General features: G+C 39.2%; 1 protein-coding gene across 2 annotated transcripts in view; it reads right to left on the bottom strand.

Moving 5' to 3' along the window:
- DCP1A (decapping mRNA 1A) overlaps positions 1-22,985 on the bottom strand; it is a 61,373-nt gene extending 38,388 nt beyond the window's left edge. The window contains exons 1-3 of one of the 2 annotated variants that reach the window (XM_065884858.1): positions 22,743-22,985; positions 19,803-19,843; positions 17,434-17,561 (exon numbers count right to left, since the gene is read on the bottom strand). In XM_065884858.1, coding sequence (XP_065740930.1) covers positions 17,434-17,561; positions 19,803-19,843; positions 22,743-22,877 — 304 coding nt within the window. In that variant the 5' untranslated portion in view covers positions 22,878-22,985. The remainder of the gene's footprint in view (positions 1-17,433; positions 17,562-19,802; positions 19,844-22,742) is intronic. The other variant, XM_065884859.1, reaches the window with a different exon arrangement.
- Between the last annotated feature and the right edge of the window lie 3,962 nt (positions 22,986-26,947).

Genomic DNA, 26,947 nt, shown 5'->3' with positions numbered 1-26,947 from the left:
CCTCTTTCTACTGTTCAGAGTTTTCCTGATTGTCTTTTGTGTTACTTCTGGTTTTTACAGTTGTACTTAACAGGGTAGAAGCAAAGAAAGACAAATCTATGTCATTTTGTTTGGATCATTAGTCTCATTATGTATGCTTATGGATAGAAAACTGAAGCTCATGGAAAGACTACATGACATTAATAAATCAGAGAAAAATAGCCTTATAACTAGAACTCAGGTCTTCTCATTCCTAGGCCAATAATCCTGTCGCTATACACCCAATGCCTCATTAGTTGAAATAATGTAAAATATTTTGTAGAAACAAAAGAGTTAATGGGCTCCAATTATGCTTGAAGACTAAAGCAACACATAAAAGAATAAAGTATAAATAACTGAATAAGTTAAAAATTATACACAGACTTACAGAATATAAAAAATATAAATGCTAGCACAAGAAACTTTAAATAAATTAAAAATCCTTTTTTATAACTACGATTTGAATTTCATCAACACACATTAACATATATTGATATTACCAATACACATTCATTTAGGAAGCCACTGTTAATAAAAGCTTTTTTTTAAAAAAAATTAAGGTATAAACAACATATTATATTAGTTTCAGGTGTACAGTGCAATGATTTGATATTTGTGTATACTGCAAAATAATTACAAGGCCAGTTAACATCCATCAACCACACAGTTACAAAAAAATTTTTTTTCTTGTGATGAGAACTTTTAAGATCCGCTCTCTTAGCTACATTCAAATATGCAATACAGTACTATTAACCATAGCCACCATGCTGTACATTACATTCACATGACTTATTCATTTTATAACTGGAAATTTGTACCTTTTGACTTCCCTCGCCCATTTTACCTACCCACCTCAGGCAACCACAAACCTGTTCTCTATATCTATGATCTCCATTTTTGTTTGATTCCACATATAAGTGGGATCATGCGGTATTATTTTTTCCATCTGACTTATTTCACTTAGCATAATGCCCTCAAAGGCCAACCAAATGGAAGGATTTCATTCTTTTTTATGGCTGAGTAATATTCCATTGTGTGCTCAGTTCTCTCAATACCATTTATCAGAGACTGTTCTTTCCCCATTGTGTATTCTTGGCTTCTCTGTCATAAGTTAATCAGCCATACATGCCTGGGTTTATTTGTGGGCTCTCTATTCTGTTCCATTGACCTATGTGTGTTTTTATGCCAATACCATACTGTTTTGATTACTACAGCTTTATAATATAGTTTGAAATCAGGGTGGGTAATGCCTCCAGCTTTGTTGTTCTTTCTCAAAATTACTTTGGCTCAGCACTTCCCTGGTGGTCCAGTGGTTAAGAATCCACCTTCCAAAGCAGGGGACGCGAGTTCAAGCCCTGGTCAGGGAACTAAGATCCCACGTGCCGTGGGGCAACTAAGCCCATGTGCTCTGGAGCCTGCGCGTCACAACTAGAGAGCCTGTGTGCTGCAAGGAAAGATCTCACATGCCTAAACGTTTTAAAGATGCAATGTAGCCAAATAAATAAATAAAATATTTTTTAAAAAGGGGGGGCTTCCCTGGTGGCACAGTGGTTGAGAGTCCGCCTGTTGATGCAGGGGACACGGGTTCGTGCCCCGGTCCGGGGAGATCCCACATGCCACGGAGCGGCTCAGGCCATGAGCCATGGCCGCTGAGCCTGTGCATCTGGAGCCTGTGCTCCGCAATGGGAGGGGCCACAACAGTGAGAGGCCCATGTACCGCAAAAAAAAAAAAGAAAAAAAAAGATTTCTTTGGCTCTTCAGGGTCTTTGTGGTTTCATACAAATATTAGGATTGTTTGTTCTATTTTGGTGAAAAATGTCATTGAAATTTTGACAGGGACTGCACTGAATCTGTAGATTGCTGTGGGTAGTATGGACATTTTAACGCTATTAATTCTTCCAATCCATGAGCATGGGATATCTTTTTTTTCTTTTTATAAATTTATTTATTTATTTATGGCTGCATTGAGCCTTTGTTGCTGTATGCAGGCTTCCTCTAGTTGTGGCGAGCAGGGGGCTACTCTTCGTTGCAGTGTGCGGGCTTCTCACTGCGGTGGCTTCTCTTGTTGTGGAGCACAGATTCTAGGTGTGCAGGCTTCAGTAGTTGTGGCACATGGGCTCAGTAGTTGTGGCTTGCGGGCTCTAGAGTGCAGGCTCAGTAGTTGTGGCACATGAGCTTAGTTGCTCCGCGGCACGTGGGATCTTCCCGGACAAGGCTCGAACCCGTGTCCCCTGTATTGGCAGGCAGATTCTAAACCACTGTGCCACCAGGGAAGTCCAATGTGTCTTCTTCAATTTCTTTGATTAATGTCATAGTTTTCAGTGTACACTGAAAGCTATTTTAATGGTGAATTTTTTGTTTCACCCTGAATTCAGGTCATTACATTCTATAAAAGACTTCGTGGCCAATCACAACTTTAACAGTTACTTTTCAATGGAAATAAAAGTTTAATTGGCTTTTTTATTGCCATTGTAGAGTGAGATAAAACACTGATATACAGAGTAAGTGAATGGTTTCATTTTAATCAATGAAGATCATGAACATGGATTTTTTTTTTCCCTACTCTGTTCACAAGGGGGTTTCTCTGACCCCACATCTGGCCATGCGTCCTACCATGAGGCAGCTCAGGCTTGCTTTTGTTTCCTGAGCCGTCAGCCTGCTGTGAATAGTTCCCTGTGTTTGGAATCCATTTTCATCGCCCCTCTTCTGTTCACAGAACTTCAAAACACTACCAATGCTTCAAACAGAGTCAATATCCTTGAATAATAGATAATTCTGGAATATTTTATATGATGTAAGTCGACAGATTAAACTTACCTTTGACATCCCAATGGAAGAAGCACAGAAGCAACCCTGTTACAGAGGAGATAATTGCTAAGCATTATCTACCACAGGCTCTTAAGTTATGTTCCTTGCAGCTAAGAATTGCTCCAACATAGAGTAAATTGGATTGGGGTTCTGAAAAGACTTCATATATGGCAATCACACACAACTACCTTTCTCTAAATATGCCTCATCTGACCTTGGCTAAAGAACACACAAAATACAAGAGGCCAAATACAAAAGATACCAATATTTCTCTAATAGACAATCCCATACAACTTAGAGTGATGAGAAAAAAGGATGATATGCAGTACATCAGGCTCAGAGAGGAACACACAATATTACTGGGGGCTAAGCAGAGGCATTTAAGTATGTTTTCATAGGGGATTTGCAAAGCAAACTCTTAAGAAAGAATTCCATGTCAATAATCAAAGTAAGTCCACCCGAGCTGTCAACTTACTTTGACAAATCTTTACTTAAGCCCTACCCCCTTTCCTTTGAAGAAATACACTATAATTTAGAAATAAGATGCACACTTTCCACGCTTGTACATTATCAAGTAAACGGCCAAAAAAGAGCCAAACACTTTCAAAGGCATGCTGCAGAAGAAATAAAGATAAGGAAGCCATAATGATAGCTTAATGGGTAAAGGATAAGAGTCACACTCAATTCTGCCAAAAGCAGACGTGTAGAGGTTCAGACACGCATCAAAGAATCAGCTCTGTCTGCCAACATATCAAATGCTCAGTGCATGCAACTGGCAAGGAGGCCCAGGGAGCTGCCACTAAGCCTGTCACTGTCACTGGTGAGGAAAGACAGACAAGTTCACCAGATAGCTAAAACCATGGAAGACCTTGTCTCTAAACCAAAGCTAAGTATTCTTCCCTCAAGAGAACTTACACTCTAAGGCCCAACACATTTTTGTCAACAATTTGCTTGCTGAAACATCTTGATTAATTATACCACAGAGGATTTAGGGATGTGGCAATACCGTATAATTTTGCTATGGTAAATAATAATGGCATCCTGCTTTATAAGTGGCTTTTATCAATATGAAAGCAAATTATTTAGTTATTGGACACCCATCACATATCATGGCTGTTAACCATTGTCCCAAGTAAGTCATGCTGTTACTGAAGAGTTAGGGGGTGTGACAGGACATTTAAATACCTTTATGTTGTACTTCCATAAAAAATAGCAAAGTGCAGAAAAGTATATTCAAAATTAAACATTTCCATTGCTTTTCTTTTTTCTAACTTAAAAAAATTATTTATTTTACTTATTTTTGACTGTATTGGGTCTTTCTTGCTATGTGCAGGCTTTCTCTAGCTGCGGTACATGGGCTTCTCACTGCGGCAGCTTCTCTTGTTGCAGAGCACGGGCTCTAGGCACGTGGGCTCAGTAGTTGTGGCTCGCGGGCTGTGGAGCACAGGCTCAGTAGTTGTGGTGCATGGGCTTAGTTGCTCTGCGGCATGTGGGATCTTCCCAGATCAGGGCTCGAACCCATGTCCCCTGCATCAGCAGGCGGATTCTTAACCACTGAGCCACCAGGGAAGCTCTCCATTGCTTTTCAAGTGACAGCCCTTTTCTTTTGAAAGTATGAAAAATACAATCGACAAAGATTAAAGTTATTGGATTGTTTAATACTGATAAATTTTAAAAAGCTGAAGGGCAAGACATCCATTTCCCTAGAGAGTCCTGTTTGAGGATCCAGGAGCCAATTATGATTTGATGTTATACCTCATTTTGCTTCTCATCTGCAGTGGCATATGGCACACACAAGATCAAGGAAACCCAAATTAATTTGGAGCCTTTATAAAATCCCTTGAGACTTCTAGAGATTCTGTGAACTGTCACAGAGCTGGGAATCACTCTCATGCACATTGTCTTTTTATTCATTTATTATTTAGATCTGATCTACTTTCTAAAAGGATTTGAGGAGGCTGAAAATTTTCTCAGTATGGTGCCAAGCAGAAAAAGGGGTTTGATAAAGCTTTTTGGGGTTGAGTTATAAAATTATTATAAAATTTATGAAGATGACACCCACAAAGATCCCCTAGACCGGGGAACAAAAACAAGAAAATGTACTTTCAACATAACCAAAAATATTTACCCTAGAATGAGGAAGACCCTTCTGATTATAAAAGTACTGTTAAGAATGGAGTAGATGATACAAACATAAGCCTGCCCTGACAAGTGAAAAAGCAAATGCCTTGACAGATCATTTCCTTTAAGACAAGAATAAGCCTGGTGGCTCCTTATCAGTATCAAAAGGTTGGGAAAGAGAGAGAAGAGAAAGTCTCTGAGGTGGGGTGGGGTTTAGAACACACACACACACACACACACACACACACACAGAGGAAAAGGGGTATGGAGACAAAGATTGCGGACCTGGGATTACGACTGGAGACTGTGGTAGGTGGCAAACAGGCAGGTGAGGCAATGCTGTGAATCTATAAGTAAGGCTGGTAAGTGTAACTGGGTTATGTCAGCAGCTTACCTTTTTTGGACAAAAGAACACACATATTAAAACACCACTGAACACTAACATGGCAGAGAAAGAGCACACCTTCTAAAATTTAAATTATAATGTCCATTTAGTAAACACTGATTAAAAGACTTAGGCCAGGAAATTAAAAATGCTATTTTGCAAGCTCTTTGGTTTGTTTCTAAATTTGGTTCCCCTCTCTAAATTAAATCAAGTCCAAAAATATTTACCAGCAATACTGCTTCCAAAGTCCCTTTTAACACTGTAATTTCAGTATAGGATTCAGACACATGAAATGACCACTGAATGTTTTGGGGGACTAGGAAAATAAACCCCAAAATATCACAACTGATGATTCCTATTTATAAACTTTTTATTCTTTAATGATGGGCAACCCTGAATAAAATAGTGAATCACACTAGGGTTTCACCTCTGCTGTCAGGATCTTTCACCACTATTGTCACACAGTACTTGCCACTCCCTAAGGCAGAGCTTCCCCTGAGCTGCAAGTGATTATGGGTGTGCCCAAATGTTGGATTCATCCAACCCCCACTAGTGGTCTATTCATCCCAGTGTCCCACACAAATCCATATTATCATTTTTATGTATCACAAGGGACAACAAAGGGTGGGAAGCATGGCCCTTGGCTTCCATGCAGCCAAGTTCCTGTTTCCTGGGCTTCTAAAAATCTACACTTAGGGGTTTGGGAAACAGGTCAGACAGTGGTGTAAGAAAAGGGGGAACTTCTTTTCTCTCCTTTCTCTAACTTCTCTCCTACATGTTTTTCTACCAATTTACTAAGAGATTATCCAAACCAGGGTTGTAAGGCAAATGCCGAAGGGGGTATAAGAGACCTCAGGGTGTGATGGATCAGCGAGGCTCCGGTGAGCAGGCCCTACCCAGCACTCTGCTGACTGTTAGTGCTTGCAGGAATGCAGGTGCTGTGTGGCCATACATGCCATCTTATCATAACAAGAAAAGGTAGAACTCCAGATGTGTGTGTGTAAAATACCCCAATTTTTAAAAAAAATTTAATTAATTTATTTATTTTTGGCTGCATTGAGTCTCTGTTGCTGAACGCAGGCTTTCTCTAGCTGCAGCGAGCAGGGGCTACTCTTCGTTGCGGTGCGCAGGCTTCTCATTGCAGTGGCTTCTCTTGTTGCGGAGCCCAGGCTCTAGGCACACGGGCTTCAGTAGTTGTGGCTCGTGGGCTCAGTAGTTGTGGTTTGTGGGCTCTAGAGCACAGGCTCAGTAGTTGTGGTGCACGGGATTAGTTGCTCTGCGGCATGTGGGATCTTCCCGGACCAGGGCTCGAACCCGTGTCCCCTACATTGGCAGGTGGATTCTTAACTGCTGCGCCACCAGGGAAGCCCAAATGCCCTAATTTTTAAAATGTTGGTAGCAAATGCTTATCCTATGCCTTCCTCTAACAAAAAGAAAAAGTTGAGCATGCCTAGAAGCAGTGACTTTGCAAGTAGCTCAGATCTGCCTGGACCCTCCGGGAGACTGAATGTCAGAGGGCTGTCTTGAGGTTTATTCTGCCCACTCCAGAGTGGCTTCAAATCTTCCTGGACAAGTGGTTACTCTGTTTCAATTTTTCACCTCCACAGTGTGCTTCCCTATATTAACACAAGGTGAAAACCTATACAACACATAGTAAGAAGTTTCTGCCACTTAGCTATAAGTAAATGTTGCTTTCCTTTTTGAGTTCTTGAAAGAGAAAACATTAATTACCTAAAAGAAATAAGTGGAGCATACATGGTTAACTTTTTAAATCTTTACAATTAAGATAACACTATAATTTAAAAAAAATGATAAAAATTGCTTTTCCCCTGACAACACTACTTTGGGCGGGGCGGGGCGGGGGGAAGCCAGTAATTAATTAGGCATAATGAAAAGAATCTGCTTTGGAAATTCTGACACATTCACAGGCTCACGAAGTTAACAAGAAGGTACCTGATGGAGCTCTACTAGAATACTAAGTGGTGGCCTATGACAGGAAGCATTAGAGATTTTTGATATGTCTGACCTAACAGTGTCACCAGATCAGCCTTAGAGTCTAAGTCACTGTTTTCATGGTGTTTTTACCTCTTCAATCTACAAAGGTGGCAACAGCAAGGCTCTTTATCTTGGTTCAGAAGGCCAGACTAATGCAGCGCCACAGATCCTTCTTCTTTCACTGATTGCAGAATCATACCAACCACAGCAGCTGCTGCTGATGGGGGAAGACTGCCTGCCTTTCTTCAGGCTAAGTAAGAAGCAGTGTGCTGGATTCAAAGATCACAAAGAATGAACTGTGTAACTTTAAAAACGGTTTATAAATTCCTCTTTCAGTCTCGACGTAGAACTCACATTTTCTGAGTTGACAAATTGTAAACTTCTCTTGCAAGGAAATTTCCTGCACTGTGCTTTAAGTCTGAAGATTTGCGCCAAATGCCAGCAGCCACCTAGCACCTCTACTGTTCCGAGTCTTGCCCTTGAACTGAGAAAGGACAAGCAGAGACCAAGAAACACACACAAACACACACTACAGTATTTCTCCTACTAAAACTTTCCATTTGGCAGCTACATTTTCAACGCTATGGAAATGAATCTCCCTGCTTTTTCTAGTGATCTAATTTTAATTAAAAATGCTGTATATCAAGAGACTGATGCCCGATATAAAGGAAAGGTTACAAGTGAAACGGAAACGAAGGGGTACTTCGCACAGGTTTTTGGAGGTAAGTTCTTAAAAATATTAAATAGCAATAATACTTTTATATTCAATTGTTTTGTTATGGTGATCTGTTGTTGTTGTTAAGCTGGTTACAGAGTGAAGCTTTGTTGATTTTTTTCAAAAGTACTTCTGGATTAAAAAAAAAAAAGTACTTCTGGATTATAGAAAACATTTTAAAATGAAAAGTGGCATTCAGTGAGAGATCCATGCCTTAAGGTGTTGGGTGGAGGAAACATGGAGTTGTCCTTGTTAAAATGATTATAGTTCAGTAAAAAGATGTCAAGTCTAACATGCACACAAAGTAAGATAATTGCTTCTCTTCTGGCTAAAACCACCACCACTAACTTGTCTAAGGACAGAATAAAGTTAGGTGTGAGAAGAGAAAATCTAGATTGTATACTTCTAATTCATGAATCAGTATTGCTGTTAAAAATGACCAGGAAAAACAACACGTAAATACCCTCACAATCCCTCTGGTGGATCACATTTTCACTGTAACGAGCTTAATTATTCAAATTGGCAACTGTTAAGTCTCAAATCACAGATCTTAAATCATTAATTTTTACCACTAATTATCAGGGTTGTTTCAGGAATAAATATGCGCAGCATTGGGATTAATATAGTAGCATATTTCTTTAAGAATCTTGACCTTTACCAGAAAGGCAGAGGTCTGACATTAAAAGTTCTAACACAATTTAAAGACTTCTGCTTATAATTTTCTAATAAAACAGAATCTCAGAACTAGAAACATACATAAAATTCTTTAAAAGTACACAATACTGTTAATCAAAATGATATACCGTGTGGTAAAATGCTTAGCAAAAGATATTTAATAAACATTAATGAATTAAGATGTGCATCTGAATTAAATAATCACCTTGTTTGTTTAAAAACAAAGGACAAAATAAATAGTTTTTGCAAAAGAAAATCATTAAATGCTAGAATCGATTTTACAGAGCTTAGTGGTACCACAAACCTTTATCTTAATATTTTCAATTAACCAGGTCATACTGTGAACTGTCTAGCTGTAACAAAGAAAAACCAGTTTTGCTTGCTTTCACTTTTTTGTTGATTCACATACCAAATTTTGGATTTAAAAAAATTGCTCAGAACCTACCTTACAAAATGGCCTTGGGGCATGTCATAATTAAGTCTCTCTCTCTCTCTCTCTCTCTCACACACACACACACACACACACACACACACATAAATAAATAACAGATTCCAGGTTGCCACGTTCACCCTGAGAGATACCCACAGAAGTGGAAATCAAAGCACCGCTGACATTGATCTTGGGGAAAAGAACCTTCGAAGAGAAACATACTTAGTGAGGCATGTTTCTTGTAGCAGGTGCTCACCAAATGCTTGAAGGAAGAGTGGATAATAGAAGCACAATTTCCTCACTGTGGAGATAAATGTCCTGTGATAAGATCAGAAATGTATAGATCGTATGGATGCTTTTTCAGAGGCCGGTTGCTATATGGAGAACTACTCTAGTACCATTTACTGAACCTGACAGAACATTCTTCTCAGCATTTTTTAAGATGTGATGGAAGAGATTTTAAACTACTGACCCAGTTATTTTATTGAGTCCATTTATTCCTAAGTTTTGTTACACTGCGTTTTTTCCAGGAAATTGTCCATATAATCCAAGTTTTAAACTTACAGGCAGAAAGTTCTTCATAGTGGTTTCTTATTTTTAAAAAGTTCTTTGCAGTGGTTTCTTATTTTATTCTCTATCTTTAGTTGCTCTCTATATACAGTATATATTATTACTAGTATTGCCTATTATGCCTCTCCTTACTCTTTTTTTGTTGTTGGATCAATCAAGTTATAGGGGAGAGTTTTTTGTTTTGTTGATTTGCTCTACTGTTCTATTGCAATTCCTACTTTCTGCAATTAATTTCTACTCATCTATATTTTCCTTCAACTTAAAGATTTCTTTTTTCCTCTATAACTTTTGTGGCTGGGTAGCCTACATATGGTATTTTTTATAAAATTCTATACAGACTTGAAAAAAGTGCAAATTCTTGAACTGCTAGAAGCAGGGTTCTTTATATGTCCATTAGATCAAGCCTAACTGTGTTGTTTAAATATCCCATAACCTTATTAAATTATCTGCCTTATCTGTCAATTACTGAGGTGGCCTGTTTAACTCTCCCATTATAATTATGGATTTTAAACATTTGATATGTAATTCTGACAAATATTAATACAAGGTAATACCAGTCTGGAATTGTTTTACCTTGCAGGTTATTTACTCCTTTTGTCATTATGTGGTAACTTTTATTCCTGATGATGTTTCTTACCTTAGAATCTATCATGTGTGATTTACATAGTTACATCAGGCTTGTTTGGTTAATAGTTACCTTATATCATTCTATCCCTTTACTTTCAACCTTTCCTGGTTTTTGAGTTTTAAGTTTTTTTTAAAACAGCATTTTAGGCAAATTCTGTATCTTTATCCAATCTCAGAATCTCTTTTAACTGGCAAGTACAGTTCACTTAACATTTGTTCTAAATACTGATTTATTTATTTCTGCCATTTTATTATAACTGGGCTACTTCCCATGGTTTCTATTTATGTTTTTCCTATCTTGACTTATACTGGCTTAAAATCAAGACATCCTATTTTTTGTTCTGCAGTGATTACCCTGAATCTTTTGGGTAATCACTTGGCTTAAAGTCTGTTGTTTGGGCTTCCCTGGAGGCGCAGTGGTTGAGAGTCCGCCTGCCGATGCAGGGGACACGGGTTCGTGCCCCGGTCCGGAAGGTCCCACGTGCCACGGAGCGGCTGGGCCTGTGAGCCGTGACCGCTGAGCCTGCACGTCCAGAGCCTGTGCTCCGCAACGGGAGAGGCCACAACAGTGAGAGGCCTGCGTACCGCAAAAAAAAAAAAAAAAAAAAAAAAAAAAAGTCTGTTGTTCATCAATTTATTTACCCTCTTCTCAGTCTTGGAATGCTTTATGTTTGGAAAGCTTTTATCTTATATTATTGCTGTCTAGTATTTTTGCTTCACTTTTTTTTTTTTTTTTTTTTGTCTTTTTGGCGGTACGCGGGCCTCTCACTGTTGTGGCCTCTCCCGTTGCGGAGCACAGGCTCCGGACGCGCAGGCTCAGCGGCCATGGCTCACGGGCCCAGCCGCTCCGCGGCACGTGGGATCTTCCCGGACCGGGGCACGAACCCGCGTCCCCTGCATCGGCAGGCGGACTCCCAACCACTGCGCCACCAGGGAAGCCCCACTTTTTTTTTTTTTGCGGTACGCGGGCCTCTCACTGCTGTGGCCTCTCCCGTAGTGGAGAACAGGCTCTGGACACGCAGGCTCAGCGGCCATGGCTCATGGGCCTAGCCGCTGCGCGGCATGTGGGATCTTCCCGGACCGGGGCACGAACTCGTGTCCCCTGCATCGGCAGGCGTACTCTCAACCATTGCGCCACCAGGGAAGTCCTGCTTCACCTTTTTAATACCTCTACTCAAACTAGTCATTTTATTGTTTTATACAGTTAATGCTTATTTTGATGTACCTTCTTTTCTTTGCTCATTATGGTTGTTGCTTAAATCTCATTACTTCTGTGTTCAATCTCCTTATTTCTGAACTATAGCCTTTAGAACTGCACTGGTAAAATTAAATTAATTAAACTAAATTAAGAATTAATTTACAATTAAAAACTCAGTTGTACTAGGCACATTTCAAGTGTTCAATAGCCACATGTGACTAGTGGCTACCATACTGGACAGGATTGCTTTGGAAGTGTATACAACAAGGGTCTGGGGAGACAACAGTTCTGTTTTTGTTGAAAAATGTCTTTATTTTGCTCTCTTGAATTACTGAATTGTTTGTTTTTTCCTCAGTACTCTGCATATATTATTCCCCTGTCTTTCAAATTCAGTAGCTGCAATTAAATATGCTGTCAAACTGGTGCTCTTTGTAAATAATCAATCTCAAGCTTGGTTGCTTCTGTCTTGGCCTTTGATGTTTTACCATCTGTCCAGGTGTGTATTTATTTCTATTTACTTTGCTTGGGGCCTTATTTTACTGCCTAAATCTGAGACTTCTGTCTTTCATGGATTCTGGAAAATTCTCAGTCATAATCTCTTCAAATATTACCTCTCTCTATACTTTATCATTCTGAAATTCTTCTCTGTCATATGTTAAACTTTCTAAGACTTTCCTATCCTATCCTCTCTTTCAAATTTTCCATTTTTTCCCTTTCTGGAATGCATCCTGGATAATTTTCTCAGATGTCTCTTCCAGTTCCCCAATTCTCTTTTCAGTTGTTATAAATTCACTGTTGAGTCCAGGCAGAGAGTTTATTTCAATAACTAAAATTTTAATTTCTAGAAGTTTTACTTGGTTATTTTTCAAATCTACCTATCATTTTATTTTATAATCTACATTGGATATTCATATCCATTAAAGTCTCTATCTGATCATTTCATTACCCAAAGTTTCTGCGAAGGGTTGGCTGTTTGTTTTATCGTAACTTTTACTGACTGAATTCTTTCTTTGTATATATAGTAATTTTGGACCACGAGGCTTGTCAATAAGATGCCTGGGCAATCTGGATTAAGAATATTTCTCTCCAGAAAAGTTTAGTATTTGCTTTTGCCAGATGTTCTAGAGTACTCAACAGCTGATGATCAATTTTATGTTAATTTTTTGGCCTGGGTAAGAAATTATACCAAATGAATGATATAACTTGAATCTCAAATCTGCATGAGAGACCTCATGGTTACAATTTTCAGGGGAGACATTTTCCCTCTAACTCATAGCCTAGACTGAGGTAGATTAGCTTGCCTGTCATCTCCCTAGGTTCGTGGGGATATCTCTGATATCCTTCTAATTTATTAATATATAACTCATTAGGGCACCTGGGTGAACGTTGGTATGTACGTCTCAGCTCCAATGAGCCACCTCGTGAGGGGTCAAGGTCTTGTCTCCTGATCCCATGTAATTATAATGGGGTCCTTATGTTAAGGGACGTTCCCTATCCCCAAGAACCCTTTAACCAGCTGGCAGCTGGTGTCAGCACACAAGCTTCCCACTTTGGCTTTCGGTTTTCACTTTGATGCTGACCCATTAAAATGCCCCCATTCCCTTTCAGGCTATACTATACATTTAATATTTTATATAGCATTTCTAAGTGTTTATAGGAGGAAGATTTTCTGACATCATATTGCTGGACAGGAGTTTTTCTTTGATATGCCTATGCCATAACTCCTCGAAATTCAGAGTTCGCAAGAATGGTTTTATAATCCAGTTAGCAAAATGGATTCTGTTCACAAATGAAAACAGATCAGCAGATTGGTAGTAATGCATATGTTTACACAGCAAAAGAATTATGATTTTTCAACTAATCACAGATAAAATGAAAACTATCATAAGTGTTTTTAAGGGAGATGTGTCCACAGATTAAAACAGCATTACATTATCCTACAAAATTTTAGCCAGGAGGGGGCTGTGTGTTCCAGCACACCATGACCCACTGATCAGAGTTTTAAAAAATTTGTAGCCTCCAAGATTTCTCATCTTTAACATATATTTATATATCTTCAACTTATCATACCGCAGGCTGTCTAGTAATTGCCCTTACAACACTTGAATGTAATATTTGTAAAGGTAAACAGAGTTCCCAGCTTGTCATGGTGCTAATCAGAAGGGATGGAAAGAAGCACACTATGGGCCTAGGTTATAAGAGAGCCTGTATAATATTAAAGTCTTTATGATTCTTTCACTAATAAGATCATTTGGCTTAAGTCCAAGATGGAGACAAAGTCTATAATATTTTATATTTGTAAGTGCCTGACAAAAAACCTTTACATATATGGTGCTCTCTTAAGATAAGCAGGTCAGATCAGTGGTTTAAGTGATTTATCCAAGGTTACAGTTGGTAAAATGGCAAAGCCTAGAATAGAATTCTTGTCTGCAAACTAAATTCCGCGCAGAAGAATGTTACCATGGCAAAGCCACCCTCAGGGATATCTTCTGCAGCCTTTGTATCTAGAAATCATTTGTAAAATTTAAAAAGGAATTACTAAATGAGAGGCATAAAAATCTAATCTAAAGCTTCCCAACTGCTTGTTCAGTTCGGGTATGGCATAACAAAAGGGTGTGTTTCTGCATGGATCCATGCTTTAGACCTCTGTTGTCCAATATGGTAGCTACTGGTCTCGTATGGCTATTCAAATGCAGACTGATTAAATTAAATAAACTTAAAAATAATTTTTTTCTTGGTCACACCAGCCACACTTCAAGTGCTCAACAGTCACATGTGGCTGGCTGGCGATTGCTATACAAGACAGTACCCATATAGAATCTTTCCATCATCACAGAGTTCTGTTGGATAGCACTGCTCTAGAATGTGGATTGATGAAGTAATGTTATCATTATAGCAGAGTAGAAAGAACATTGGTTTTGAAGCTCAACAGACCTAGATTTGACTTCTGCCTGTCACTTATAACCTCTGTGACTCTTGAGCAAATTTCTTAACTTCTCTGGGACTCTTGTTTCCTCATCTGTAAGTTGGGAATCAGAAATAAGGTGCTGGGAACATCATTTTGGTTAATAACTACAGAATCTGCAGTCTCCACAACCCTCATTGGGGTCTTGTGGCTGCCCAAAGTCCTTGCACAGTATACAAAAATATACTGCTTCCAAAAGGTTCAAGAGAATCACCAAAGCTAAGCTTCTGGAAGGCATAAGCATTTCCTCTGTAAGATTTTACCTTTCTCTTGGGGTGGTGGGGCTAGGGTGTGTGGGGAGTGTATAAAGAAAACCTAGGGAATTCCCTGGTGGTCCAGTGGTTAGGACTCCACGCTTTCACTGCTGTGGGCCGGGATTCAATCCCTGGTCGGGGAACTAAGATCCCACAAGCCGCAAAGAATGGCCAAAACAAACAAACAAGAAAAACCACTCAAAAAAATATATAAAGCAAAACAAACAATTTAGAACTGGAAAAAGTTATAGCTCAATATTCTCTCAACTCTGAAAACTGATTTAAGTGGAACTAGATCTGAGGGTGTAACTTGAGTAAAATGGGTCAGGTGTCTTGGTGGTATTTTCCAAAAGAAAACAACAGAAGAGCAGCTACAGAATCATGTACAATTACCTGTATACACAATCAGACACTAATTAACTTTTTATTTAAAGAACAATCCCTAAACAACTCAATAGCCTGCTGACCTGACAAGACTACTTTTTACTTTTAAGACTAGGTAGACAAAACATATACTCAAGAGAGGCCTGAACACTCCCAGAATCACTTTATGCTGCCTCTGTCACTTCTCCCCGATACAGCTATTCCTTTAAATACTTTCCCCAAGCTCCTCCTCTGGACTGTTTCTAATATATCCACAGTATTGTGCTTGACCTTTTCAGGCTTTTCTTTGGTCTGAAAGCAAACTGATGTGCTCTTGAATTTCTAATTAGCAATATCAGAAACTGTAAGGCCCTTGACATGATTCAGTGCCTCAATTAACCGAGGAAGGGAATGACCTGGTTAAGTGAGTCTTCTGTTTAACTAAGGAAACCTTTGTTTCAACCTCTTGTTGAAAATCTTTCTAAAATAAAAAGCAGTAGTGCACTTTTTCCCTCAAGAATATTCTAATTAATATAAAAAACACTCCTGACAATTTAAGGTCTTATCATTACAGCAAATCAATCTATGACACTATAGTGCGGTTAAAGTTATAGTATTGATCCCAAGTAACACATGAGAAATTTACTAGATTTTCACAAAATAAAACCTAACATTAGCCTGTTTTTTTTTTACAATTTGCTTTCATTTTTTCCACACATGGACTATAGAAATAGTTCCAGATATTTTAGGCTCCGATTAAATTTTGTTTTATCAACACAACATTGTACATCAACTATACTCCAATAAAAATTAATTAAAAAAAATTTTGGTTAATCATGGTTCACTTATATTTGTGTTACCTTGCACTTTCAACTTCACAGGAAACTTTACTTGTTAAAGAAATATAATGAGATTCACTTCAGGCTTATGCTAAATGGTAATCAAGTCCATGGGCCTCTGATAATTTCCCCTACTGACTACTTTACTAATCAAACTTTTCTTAGAGGCAATAGCTAGATTAAACTTTCAGGTAATAAAAAGCAGAATTAAACCAATTTTCCTTAAAAAAAATTGGATCTGTGTTACTTTGCAGAATTTCCCCTTTAACAGAATGGTCAGCGTAAAGAAAACAGCTATTTGAAGTAATTCTACTGTAACATTAGTTTAAATAAATCCACTCAAACCATCTAAGAGAGGTAATTATCTGGACAAATAGTTTACTGAAAAGTCAAGAGACAGATTTTATTTCACTTAAAAGTGAGCTACAGAGAAGAATTTGGGGTTTCTAGCTTCAACACAGACCTTGTCATTTCTCATTCAGGGAATGAAGAGATGCATAATTTCTAGTAGTTTTTTACATTTTATACTGAAGACATTCCCCCCATACCAGTTACCTCCCAGTCAAGTGAAATTCAAACTTTTACTTAAGGAGCAAAGTTATCTCCAGCAATCTCCTTAGATGATGTTTACAGCACAATCACCTTACCACCGTAACCAGTTTTGATATCCCTACCATCAATGCCAAACAAATCGCCCGTCTTCTTTCCTCAAACACTCATACTTTCAATACCCATGCTGAAGTACAGGAACCAGGTATACTTTTTAGTGCTTTCCTTCTTGAAAGGGCCACTCTAGCTTTGCTGACCACACCCAACCATTTTTAGAGTCTATAAAATGCCTGAAAGGACCCTGGACTAGGAAGCAGAAAAAAGGGTTACAATCCTCACTCTTCAACTGAATAGCCGCCACTCACCTCAGGGTCTCAGCTGACTTAACTGCCTGCCTACCCCATAGGTTATTATATTATTAACATTAAAGTACAATAGCTCTTGGCCCTGCACTTTTACCTAACAGATACTCAACTAAATAAACAGATCGAAAAATACCACAATCAGGGCAAAGATAGTACTTTCTTTGTGGACAGAAATATCAGTATCTGTCCTGTGTCTCTTAAACTAAGTTCTGTTGCTCAGGGGCATGGGCAGCCAATAATACATGTTACAACAAAAACAAAGGGTGAAACTTATGTTCAGAGAACAAACAATAGGAATATAATGTAATGCTATTATATGGAATAGTATAGTTAACTAAAATAATGTAATAAGTTACTGTATACAAAAGAGTGTTTCAATTTTAGAAGCCCAATTTAAAAGCTCTGATCTTACTAAGAGACTCATTTATAACCACAAGAGTATAGACCATATTTTTTATTGTACCTTTAATTTCCAAGAATAATGTGCTGACAGAAACTGAAGTCACTCAATTTTAACTGTAAACATATGCACTGTAGTTAACAGATAGATACTCACAGCTTGCATTTCTATATAGTAGAAATGGTTCATGGAGCTGAAATTCCAAGTCTTTATTCACTGGTTCAACTAGATTGTGCATATTCAGTCGATTCACAATGGTAAAACCATGGTAAGGTGAAGCTGACCTTAGATTTAATAGAAGAAAAAAAAATCTGTTATTGTTCATTTGCAGAAATGTTATCTACCTCTTTATTTCCATTTTAAAGAATGAATACAATATTGCATTATATAATATTATTGGCACTTAAAATTGTAAACAAAAAAATCTAAGTCAGATCATACCCCTCCTCCTCTCAGAAGCTTTCTCGGTCCATCAGAGTAAAGACCAACATCCTATCTAAGGCCACCAAGGCCTCAGGTGATGTGTGCCCTCTTGACTTCATCTCCTATGCCTCTTCCCTGTTCCTCCTGCTCCAGCCACACTGGGCTCCTTGCCATTCTTCCTACAGGTATGTTTCCACCTAAAGACCTCTGCCTGGGCCACTGGCCTAGAATCTAGAGTTATCCCATTTTCCTCAAGCCTTTGGTAAACTGTCCTGTTCTCACTGAGGCCACTAGGGAACTACCCTTTTTAATGCTCCCAAACTCAATACCTCTAATCCTCCTCTCTCTTTTTCCATACCACTTATTATTTTTTGTATTTATTGTCCTTCTCCACTAAACTGTAAGTTCCATGAAAATAGGGTTGTCATTTTTTTAGATATGTCCCAAGACAGACATATAGTATATGTTTAATAAACATATGCTCAATAAAAATATAATTTATTTTAAATATGTTGCAGGATTGGTTATAATTATTGCCCACCATTACAATGATTTTTCTTACATCAAATGTGAGAACTATGGAAAAACCTGAGTTACAAAGAAAATGCTTCCAATCCTACAATAAGAAACACCCTTGGTTCTCATATCAGGATGATTCAGCATACGATCCTTTAGATATTTCTCACTTGTATACAACACTTTACGGTTTCTCACTTGTTTCTCTGTATACACTTGTTTCACTGAATCCTTTAGGTTTTCTGATTCCAAATCCAGGCTTCTTTTATACTAAGGTCTCTCCAAATCGACATTCTGACATCCTGGTATATATTTATCCAAAGTCTATAAAATGTTCTCACATTTCCCAAATAGAGTTTCTCTGGTCTCCTTTTATTACAATCAATACTGTGTAAGCCTCTATAAATTTCATTAAATCAAGTCGCTCACTAAACTAAATTTCATCTTCTATAACCAGTGGATCTGTACTCTACTGTAACAATAAGGCCAGCAAAGCACTTTCCAAGTACCAACATTCTAACAACAATTGAAGAGCTTCTAGACATTTATATTGGTAATGAAGACAAATAATGTAGGTGAAGGGTAAAGTGTTTTTTTTTTTAAAGGAGAAAGATGAATAACAGCAAACAAAATGTCAAAAAATAAAAAGTAACATCAAAGCATATACATTTAAAGGAAGAAAAAGATCAGTATTTTTAGACAAGATCTCAAAGTTGCACAGCAAAATTTAGAAGAATATTTGACAAATTCTTGTTAATAACCATCAGTGGAGAAATGGAGAAAGGCAATCCATAAAAGATAACTCACAATACACACACACAGGAAAAGAACCAGGTATCAGTAATAACTCCTGCTGAGTTCCCTAAGCTTTAGAAACCAAAGGAAGGAACCTACCTCAGTCAGAGCAAGACCTAAGAGGGATCCAGGAAAACAAGGAACTCCAATGACTAACATACCCTGTCAGCTGCCTTTAGGCCAAGAAAGTTGCCGAACAAAACACAAGCTGCATTTACAAACCAATCATTTTTTTAAAAATCATGTTTTAAGACGGTAATTCTCAGAAAAATTAAAAATAAAAAATGTGTAATTATGAATAATTTAGGCTTTCTAAAGGACTCTCAAACTAAAAATACATATTACTACAGACACTGACAAAATCCAAAACTTTTGTGGGTAGATGGAAAGGGGACAGAACCAGAGTCTTAGAAGATAACTTTTTGTTTAGTAATCACACAACAGCTAGTCCATCTATTCTCTTTTTCTCAACTATTTTTCTCAATGTATTCTATTTTTCTTAATATGGGGGGAGGGAGAAAGGCAACTGCTTTAGACTCATTCTTTACTAGAAAATGTTTTCCATTTTGCTAGGTTCCTAAATCAATTCTAGTTCTGTTTGATTCTGAATCACAGGAAGTGTCAAAGAAACGACATTACTTGGTAAGGATCTCACAGCAAGGGATGGATGAATACTTGAAGGGTCAAGCAGGAAGGTCCCAAAGACAAATATACGATAGGGTTGAATCACTCCATATGACACCATTCACCATCAAATTAAAAAAAAAAAAAAATTTTTTTAAAAAGCTTACCTTCGATATACAAATAAGGTCCCTTCTATATCAGTCTTCTCCTATAACAGACAATGAGACAATTAGTTTTTTTTCCCATAATCTAACCCCAAGTAGTCCCAATGGAGAAGAAATACTTCATGTTTAAGATCAACTTATTTATTTTAAAATTAATCACCTTGAACAGGTCAAGCAGGTCTTCTCCACAGACTACTATTACCGGTTTCTTTTGTATCCTTTCTATTCTACTGATGTGTATTAACTGATATGCAATGTTCTATCTAGCAACACGCCTGTATCTGCAGCAATTTCCCTTTCCTTTTTTAAAATTTAAAGGAGAAAAATTCTAGAATTAGCATTCACTTTTTAAAACTAAAATGTTTTAGCCAAATTTCTTAATTTTAAAGCCAAGGTCCTGTATAAAGCAATTTCTTCACCTTTAAAGTTTATCAGTTACTAGGGGAAAAAAAAAAACATTTTCTTATAGGGCACTTTGTTTCATCATTGGGGGATTTTGGTATATTTTTATGAGTAGCAAATTTAGTTAAGAGTTACTGTCAAACACAATTAGTTTGTTATTTTTAAAACTGTGTTGAAGAATCATGAATATTGAAACTATACTCTGTCTTAGTGTAATTCTTATAGGTCTTACAAATAATTAAAAACTGTTTTTTAGCTTAAAGTAAATGTTTTGATTAACAAAGTACAACTCATCATCCTTCATTTGCTGTGACAAGAGCGTATTTAGGTTTTAAACACAGTTACAGGGGCTTCCCTGGTGGCGCAGTGGTTGAGAGTCCGCCTGTCGATGCAGGGGACACGGGTTCGTGCCCCGATCCGGGAAGATCCCACATGCCATGGAGCGGCTGGGCCCATGAGCCATGGCCGCTGAGCCTGCGTGTCCGGAGCCTGTGCTCCGCAACGGGAGAGGCCACAACAGTGAGAGGCCTGCATACCGCAAAAACAAACAAACAAACAAACAAAACCACACAGTTACAATGTTTTTAAAAAAGCAAAAGAAACACATTAGTCTACAGTTCACAGCCCAGATAGGACCTAAATGGTTTAAGGTAATCAACAAACTTGGCAAACTTAAATGTCAGCCATATAAAATTGAATTTGCTGGGATGAAAAAATAATTTAAAAAAATATTTACCATCTTGATTTCTTCCAGGAGTATTGCCCTAGCTTAAACATCATAATGAAACTTTTCCTTACTAAAAATTCAGAGGCTTTTTCTTGCCTTTCAAACTTTATTAGTGCAAGAAATTGGTAATCAACAGTTTCACAATGAAAGAAAACTTGCCCAAATAAACCACTGTGCAAAGTTACAACTCACTGTAAAATAACAATGAGAGAAGAGACTTTGGTTATACTCCATGTGCCATGACCCAAATGAATGATGGCAGCTTATTTTTCAGTTCAGGTTATTATAGCTTGTATTTCATATTTAAAGGTGAACAACACAATTAAAATTCCAAAATATTGGAAGTCTGTGACAAACTAGAGATAAAAGCCTAAGTCCATGCCCCAAATAAGTCCATGCCCCAAATCTTCACCATTTGTCTGCAACCCATATTACAAAAATTCATACGTAGAGCAAGAAAAATGATTAAGAACGATTCAAACTAAAGCAATGTCTAAAACAGCCACACTTAAAAAAAAAATCTATAATTTTGTTCTCTTTAGCTTCCCATACCTCCTCCTTCTCTTACAGGAGGTGAAGGAAAGAAGATAAAGCAAGATGACTTTGAAAACTCTCTTCATATGAATTAACTGTTTATAAATGCCAAATGATTTTTCACAAAATTACTAATTAACTATAACCTATGTATCTGCACTATGTTGGAAAGGACATACTACGATAATAATCTTTCAGTTTTGTTAGTATAAAATTTCAATTCTTACTGAAATGTTAACGTCAATCATTAATTCGATCCAACAAATATTTACGGATTATTTCCTAAGTAAAGCCTATATAGCTGAATGAGTTAATCAAGAAGGTTCAAATTTTTTTTTATGGGAAATTTTGTTACCTTTATTTGTTTGGCCACTTGCACGGCTTGTGGGATCTTAGTTCCCCGACAAGGGATCGAACCCGGGCACCCTGAAGCGGAAGTGCGGAGTCCTAACCACTGGACCGCCAGGAAATTCCCTAATTATGTTATTTAAACAACGGACGAAGCTTCAAACGAGCTAACAAGTCAGTGAACAAACTGAATGCAACTTTTCGGATCCTCTCCCGTGCAAAAAAGACAAAAAGTACTTAGTCTGATGGGTGCATTCAGAGGTGACATCACCAGCAGCATTGCTGAACAGACACAGGGTCTCTTTTCCAAAGGTTTCAAGGTAATCCAATTAACATGGAAGTCATTTTCCTAAGCGCCTTGAAATCTTTTCCAAACTCTGGAAATACAGTGTAGTTCGATAAACGCAGGACTTATCCCCAACCCCTCTCTTCCAATAATTGAAACTAACTGGATTTCAAGCTCTAAATCCAAATGACCTCTGAGAAGGGAGCCCTTATTTATGTCTATTGGGGGGAGAGAAGGAGTGTTTATTTTATAGATTATGTACATATACTTTATCTAATAACGCTCAAAGCTTCAAACACAATCTTTCAGGCATCTTTATGACTCCACCGGTCTCATATCCTCTAACACACCTGCAAAAAAGGCAAGTCGCCCACATCCTCGAACCGGACCCCATGGGACTGATCCTCTTCCAACCCTCCCCTCTATCAGCTTTTCCCCCGGATGTTTGGACCTACTTCTCTCGCTCCTCTCGCCCAATCTCTGGCTCCGCCGACACCCCTCAGGCGCCAGCCGGACTCTTCTCCAGTCCCTGGCCTCGCCCCTGCCGCCCTGGCCTCCCTCATCGGCCCCCACCCAGAACGGTCCCCGCGGCCCCTTTAAGAGGCGGCGGCCGGGCGGGCGACTTCAACGGCCTGGCTGCACTCACCCACTGGTTGGCCTTGGGGCAGAAGGTGTACAGTGCGACCTGGCCCGTGAGGTCTGCGATGCTGGTGATGTAGGGGTCGTGTTGCTTCAAGGCCGCTAGGCTCATCTCTTGCCCAGCTCGACTCAGCGACTCCATCTTGAATTCCGGAACCTAGCCCCTCTGGCGGGGGCGGAGTCGCGGACAGGAAGGTGCCATGGAGCCAAAGTTCCCTCAGCTGCGTCAGCACCCTCATCTTCCGCCTCTCAGCCGGGCCGCGCGGCGAGGCGGTACGTCAGCTATTATGCTCCGCTGCGCCCACGCCCGGGACGCTGGGTTCCAGTGTCGTCAGGTCCCCGTGGACCTACCGTCCGGGCTGGCGTATGTCGCCGCGTGGCCGAGCTGGTAGGCCGGGACTCAGTTGCTTCTTTTCCGCTGGCTGAAAGGTCCCGGCGCCCGGATCAAGGCTGCTCGGGAGCTTTCTCAGCGTTCCTGCCGGACTAGGCTCCCAGGGCCGCAGAATGGAAACCTCTCTGTGGCAAGGCAGTGCTCCACTGGCAGTTTAGAAAGCACAGAGAAGCGGAGAGGAAGGAGGGAGGGAACCCCGAAAATTACCCCAGATCTCGGCTCTCTTGGTGTTTTTATGAAGGAAAATTTTGATAAAAGCCAAACTAACCCTCCTGTAACTATACAAGAGTGTCTTTTATTATCCACGTTTACTTATTTTCCTCGTCTGAATCCCACGAAAATATTTCTATCCAGTCTTGGAAAGAGCCCGTGAAGGCTTGAGTTTGTCTTGGATCGTTTAAAGCTTTAAAACAATAACTCATTCTTTTAGCAAACATCTGTTGAGCATTTTAAGGCATTTTAAAGGGCCAGGTACTAGCTGAAGAGGAAAACAAGGCTTGTAAGGTATAGGGAGCTCTGCCCCACCGCCGACTTGTTAAAAAAACATTTTCTTATAGAAAAGATACCCCAATGGAATGGAAAATTTTTGACAGAAAAAAAAAAAGAAAAAGGATAGTTAGTTGTATTGTTGATGATTTTACATCCCAAGGCCATTTGTTAATGGAAAGATACTTCATGTCTTACATTCTTTGCAGAATCACGTTACGTATACAAATGAAGACAAGGAAACATGTATCATTCATTTACCGTTCATTAAGCAAGTATTTATTGAACTCCTAATTGTGAAAGGGTAGCCCCCTGGAAGCTTCAAAGACAGCTTTCTAGCTCTGGGAGAAACTGAAAGAAGTAGGGGCAATGCTAGAGACCTTTCACTTGAAACCCAGATGATGGAGCCAATAACTTCATCTGGTCAGGAAAGTATAGGAAGGCTTCATGGAGGAGATGCTGTTTGAATTAATGTTTCAGGGATGAGTAGGAATTCATCAGAGAAGAAAGGCAAGGGCTTCCTTTCATCTCACAGTCTAATGGTAGAAATGTGTTCATCCTCATTTGCTGGTTCATTTAATTGAAGCTGGGTGGAGAAATCACTGGCTAGTTGTTCCACACTAGTCAGGGGGGATCTGGTATTAGAATCCAGGGACTACTGCCCGCTACCCCAGGGTCCTTTTATCCACACTATGGCTGCCTTTCTTCATAGTGGAGGCAGAGCCCTACATCCCCTCTACCTACTTTTTTTTTTTTTAACTTTTTATTTTATATTGGAGTATAGTTGATTAACAATTTTGTGTTAGTTTCAGGTGTACAACAAAGTGACTCAGGTATACGTATATATGTATCTATTCTTTATCAAATTCTTTTCCCATTTAGGTTGTTACAGAATATTGAACAGAGTTCCCTGTGCTCTACAGTAGGTCCTTGTTGGTTATCCATTTTAAATATGGCAGTGTGTATATGTCAATCCCAAACTCCCTGACTATCCCTCCCCCCCACCTACTTTCAAGGGAACATTTAAACAATCTGTACCCTAATTTTTTTTTAATTGTATTTTTTGAATAAGTAATACATCCCCTTGTTACAGAATTCAAAGGCACACCTGAAACAGAATTTAGGTGTTTTTAATTCTTATTTTTTAATTGAGGTAGAGTTGACATATAACATTATATTAGTTTCAGGTGTGCAACATAATGATTTGATATTTGTATATATTGTAAAATGATCACCACAATAGTCCAGTTAACATCCATCACCACACATAGTTACACATTTTTTTTCTCATGATGACAACATTCAAGATCCACTCTCTTAGCTACTTTCAAATACGCAATACAGTATTACCTGTAGTTACCATGCTGTACATTACATTCTTGTGCCTTATTCATTCGTTTTTCTCTTATGTAGATTTCCTGAAATAATCTAGGACATTTCCTTTTTTATTTATTAAATATATATTTTTGATTGAACAGGGCTAGACTAGTGAAGAACACCAAGTTATTTTAGGGAGTTTTCATATTCAGAATAGAAAATTGCTTCGAAATGCATGTTTGCATGGCCCCAAACATGTTAATGTTGACTTTGATGCCCTATACAGCTCTTAAGATATATTAAAGAGAATGTGAGTATTTTGGAATTGAAAATCTTATTTACTTTGAGGCCTGACTTTGCCTTATATTTGTGAATGAAACCTTAAGACCTTTCCCATGTCTTTTAGACCAGGGGTCCCCAACCCCCAGGCCTCAGACCTGTAGTGGTCCAGGAACCAGGCCGCACAGCAGGAGGTGAGCGGCGGGCTAGGGAGCGAAGTTTCGTCTGCCCCTCCCCATTGCTCTCCATTGCTCTGAACCATTCCCCACCCCCCACCCCATCTGTGGAAAAATTGTCTTCCATGAAACTGGTCCCTGGTGCCAAAAAGGTTGGGGACCACTATTTTAGACGATAGGCTTTGAGAGGTCAGAGATTCCATCTCAGTCTATTAGGTCTCCAGTACCTAACACAGCCCCGGCAAAGAGTAGACTCTCAATAAATACTGGTGAATGAATGTTGTCTTAAAACCCAACTCCCTTAAGGCCATGGAAGAGACTTGTGGGAGGGGTGGGGAGGTGGGTGGCTGGGATCATGTGATCAGAGGTGGGAAGGAGTCTTACTCTGCACTGGAAGACCTTTGGTAACATTTGCGTTGTGTTCCATGAATGAAAGTTTTTTAATAAAAATAAGTTAAAATATGAAAACCTAAAACCCAATCAGTCCAACCCATGTGTCTCCCACTCTGAGTGGTTCTGTGGTAGAAAATAAAACTTGCCATTTAAAACCATGGGCTCTAGGTCCACGATGGTGGACAAGTTGATTTCCACTAGACCTTGAGCCTCAGTATACCCTCATTGTAATACATCAGCAAGCTAAATGACACACCCACAGGAGCCATGGCAGTTCCGAGGCTGACCATAAAAGGCCAATAAGTGGGCTGTGGCCCAGTTCCTAGAAATCTCTGCCCCTTTCCCAAAATTGTTGGAATGATCCTCCCACTCATTAGTCTATGAAATTACCCAGCCTATAAAAAGTAACCACCCCCACACCTTGGGGCCTCTCACCTTCTGAGATGGCCCACATTTTGTCTATGGAGTGTGTATCTCCCTGAATAAACCTTTCATTTAAAAAAAATAAAATCATGGGCTGTAAGGTAAAGGGCACTAAAATACATCTACCAGCTGTGTAGCTTTGTCAGTCCCAGACTTCCCATTTCTCCAGTGTCAAATCCCAAGTCCTTGCCATGGCCTAGGAGGAGACATCGCTGGGCCTGGTCTCTTGCTTTCTTTCCATCTCCATTTTCTGTGAATTGCTCTTTCAAATTTTCCATCCCAGCCCACTGACTGACATGTGCTAAGTGAGTCTAGTCTCAGGGCCTTTGCACTTGTTGTTCTCCCTTTCTGGAACATTCTTTTTTTTTTTTTTTTTTTGCGGTATGTGGGCCTCTCACTGTTGTGGCCTCTCCCATTGCGGAGCACAGGCTCCGGACACACAGGCTCAGCGGCCATGGCTCACGGGCCTAGCTGCTCCGTGGCATGTGGGATCTTCCTGGGCTGGGGCACAAACCCGTGTCCCCTGCATCGGCAGGCGGACTCTCAACCACTGTGCCACCAGGGAAGCCCTGGAACATTCTTGTCTCTGATATCCCTGTGACATAATCATGGCTCATTTCCTCACTTTCTTCATAGCACTTATCTGTGAGTTGTAGTTATTATATTCACTTATGTTTTGTCTGTCTCATCAGCTTAGTGAAGCAGGAACCATGTCTGTCTTGTTTACTACCACATTTTGACACAGAA

Source organism: Phocoena phocoena, chromosome 10 (genome assembly GCF_963924675.1).
Source record: "Phocoena phocoena chromosome 10, mPhoPho1.1, whole genome shotgun sequence".
Classification (NCBI taxonomy): Eukaryota; Metazoa; Chordata; class Mammalia; order Artiodactyla; family Phocoenidae; genus Phocoena; species Phocoena phocoena.
This window is presented reverse-complemented; position numbering and strand designations above follow the sequence as displayed.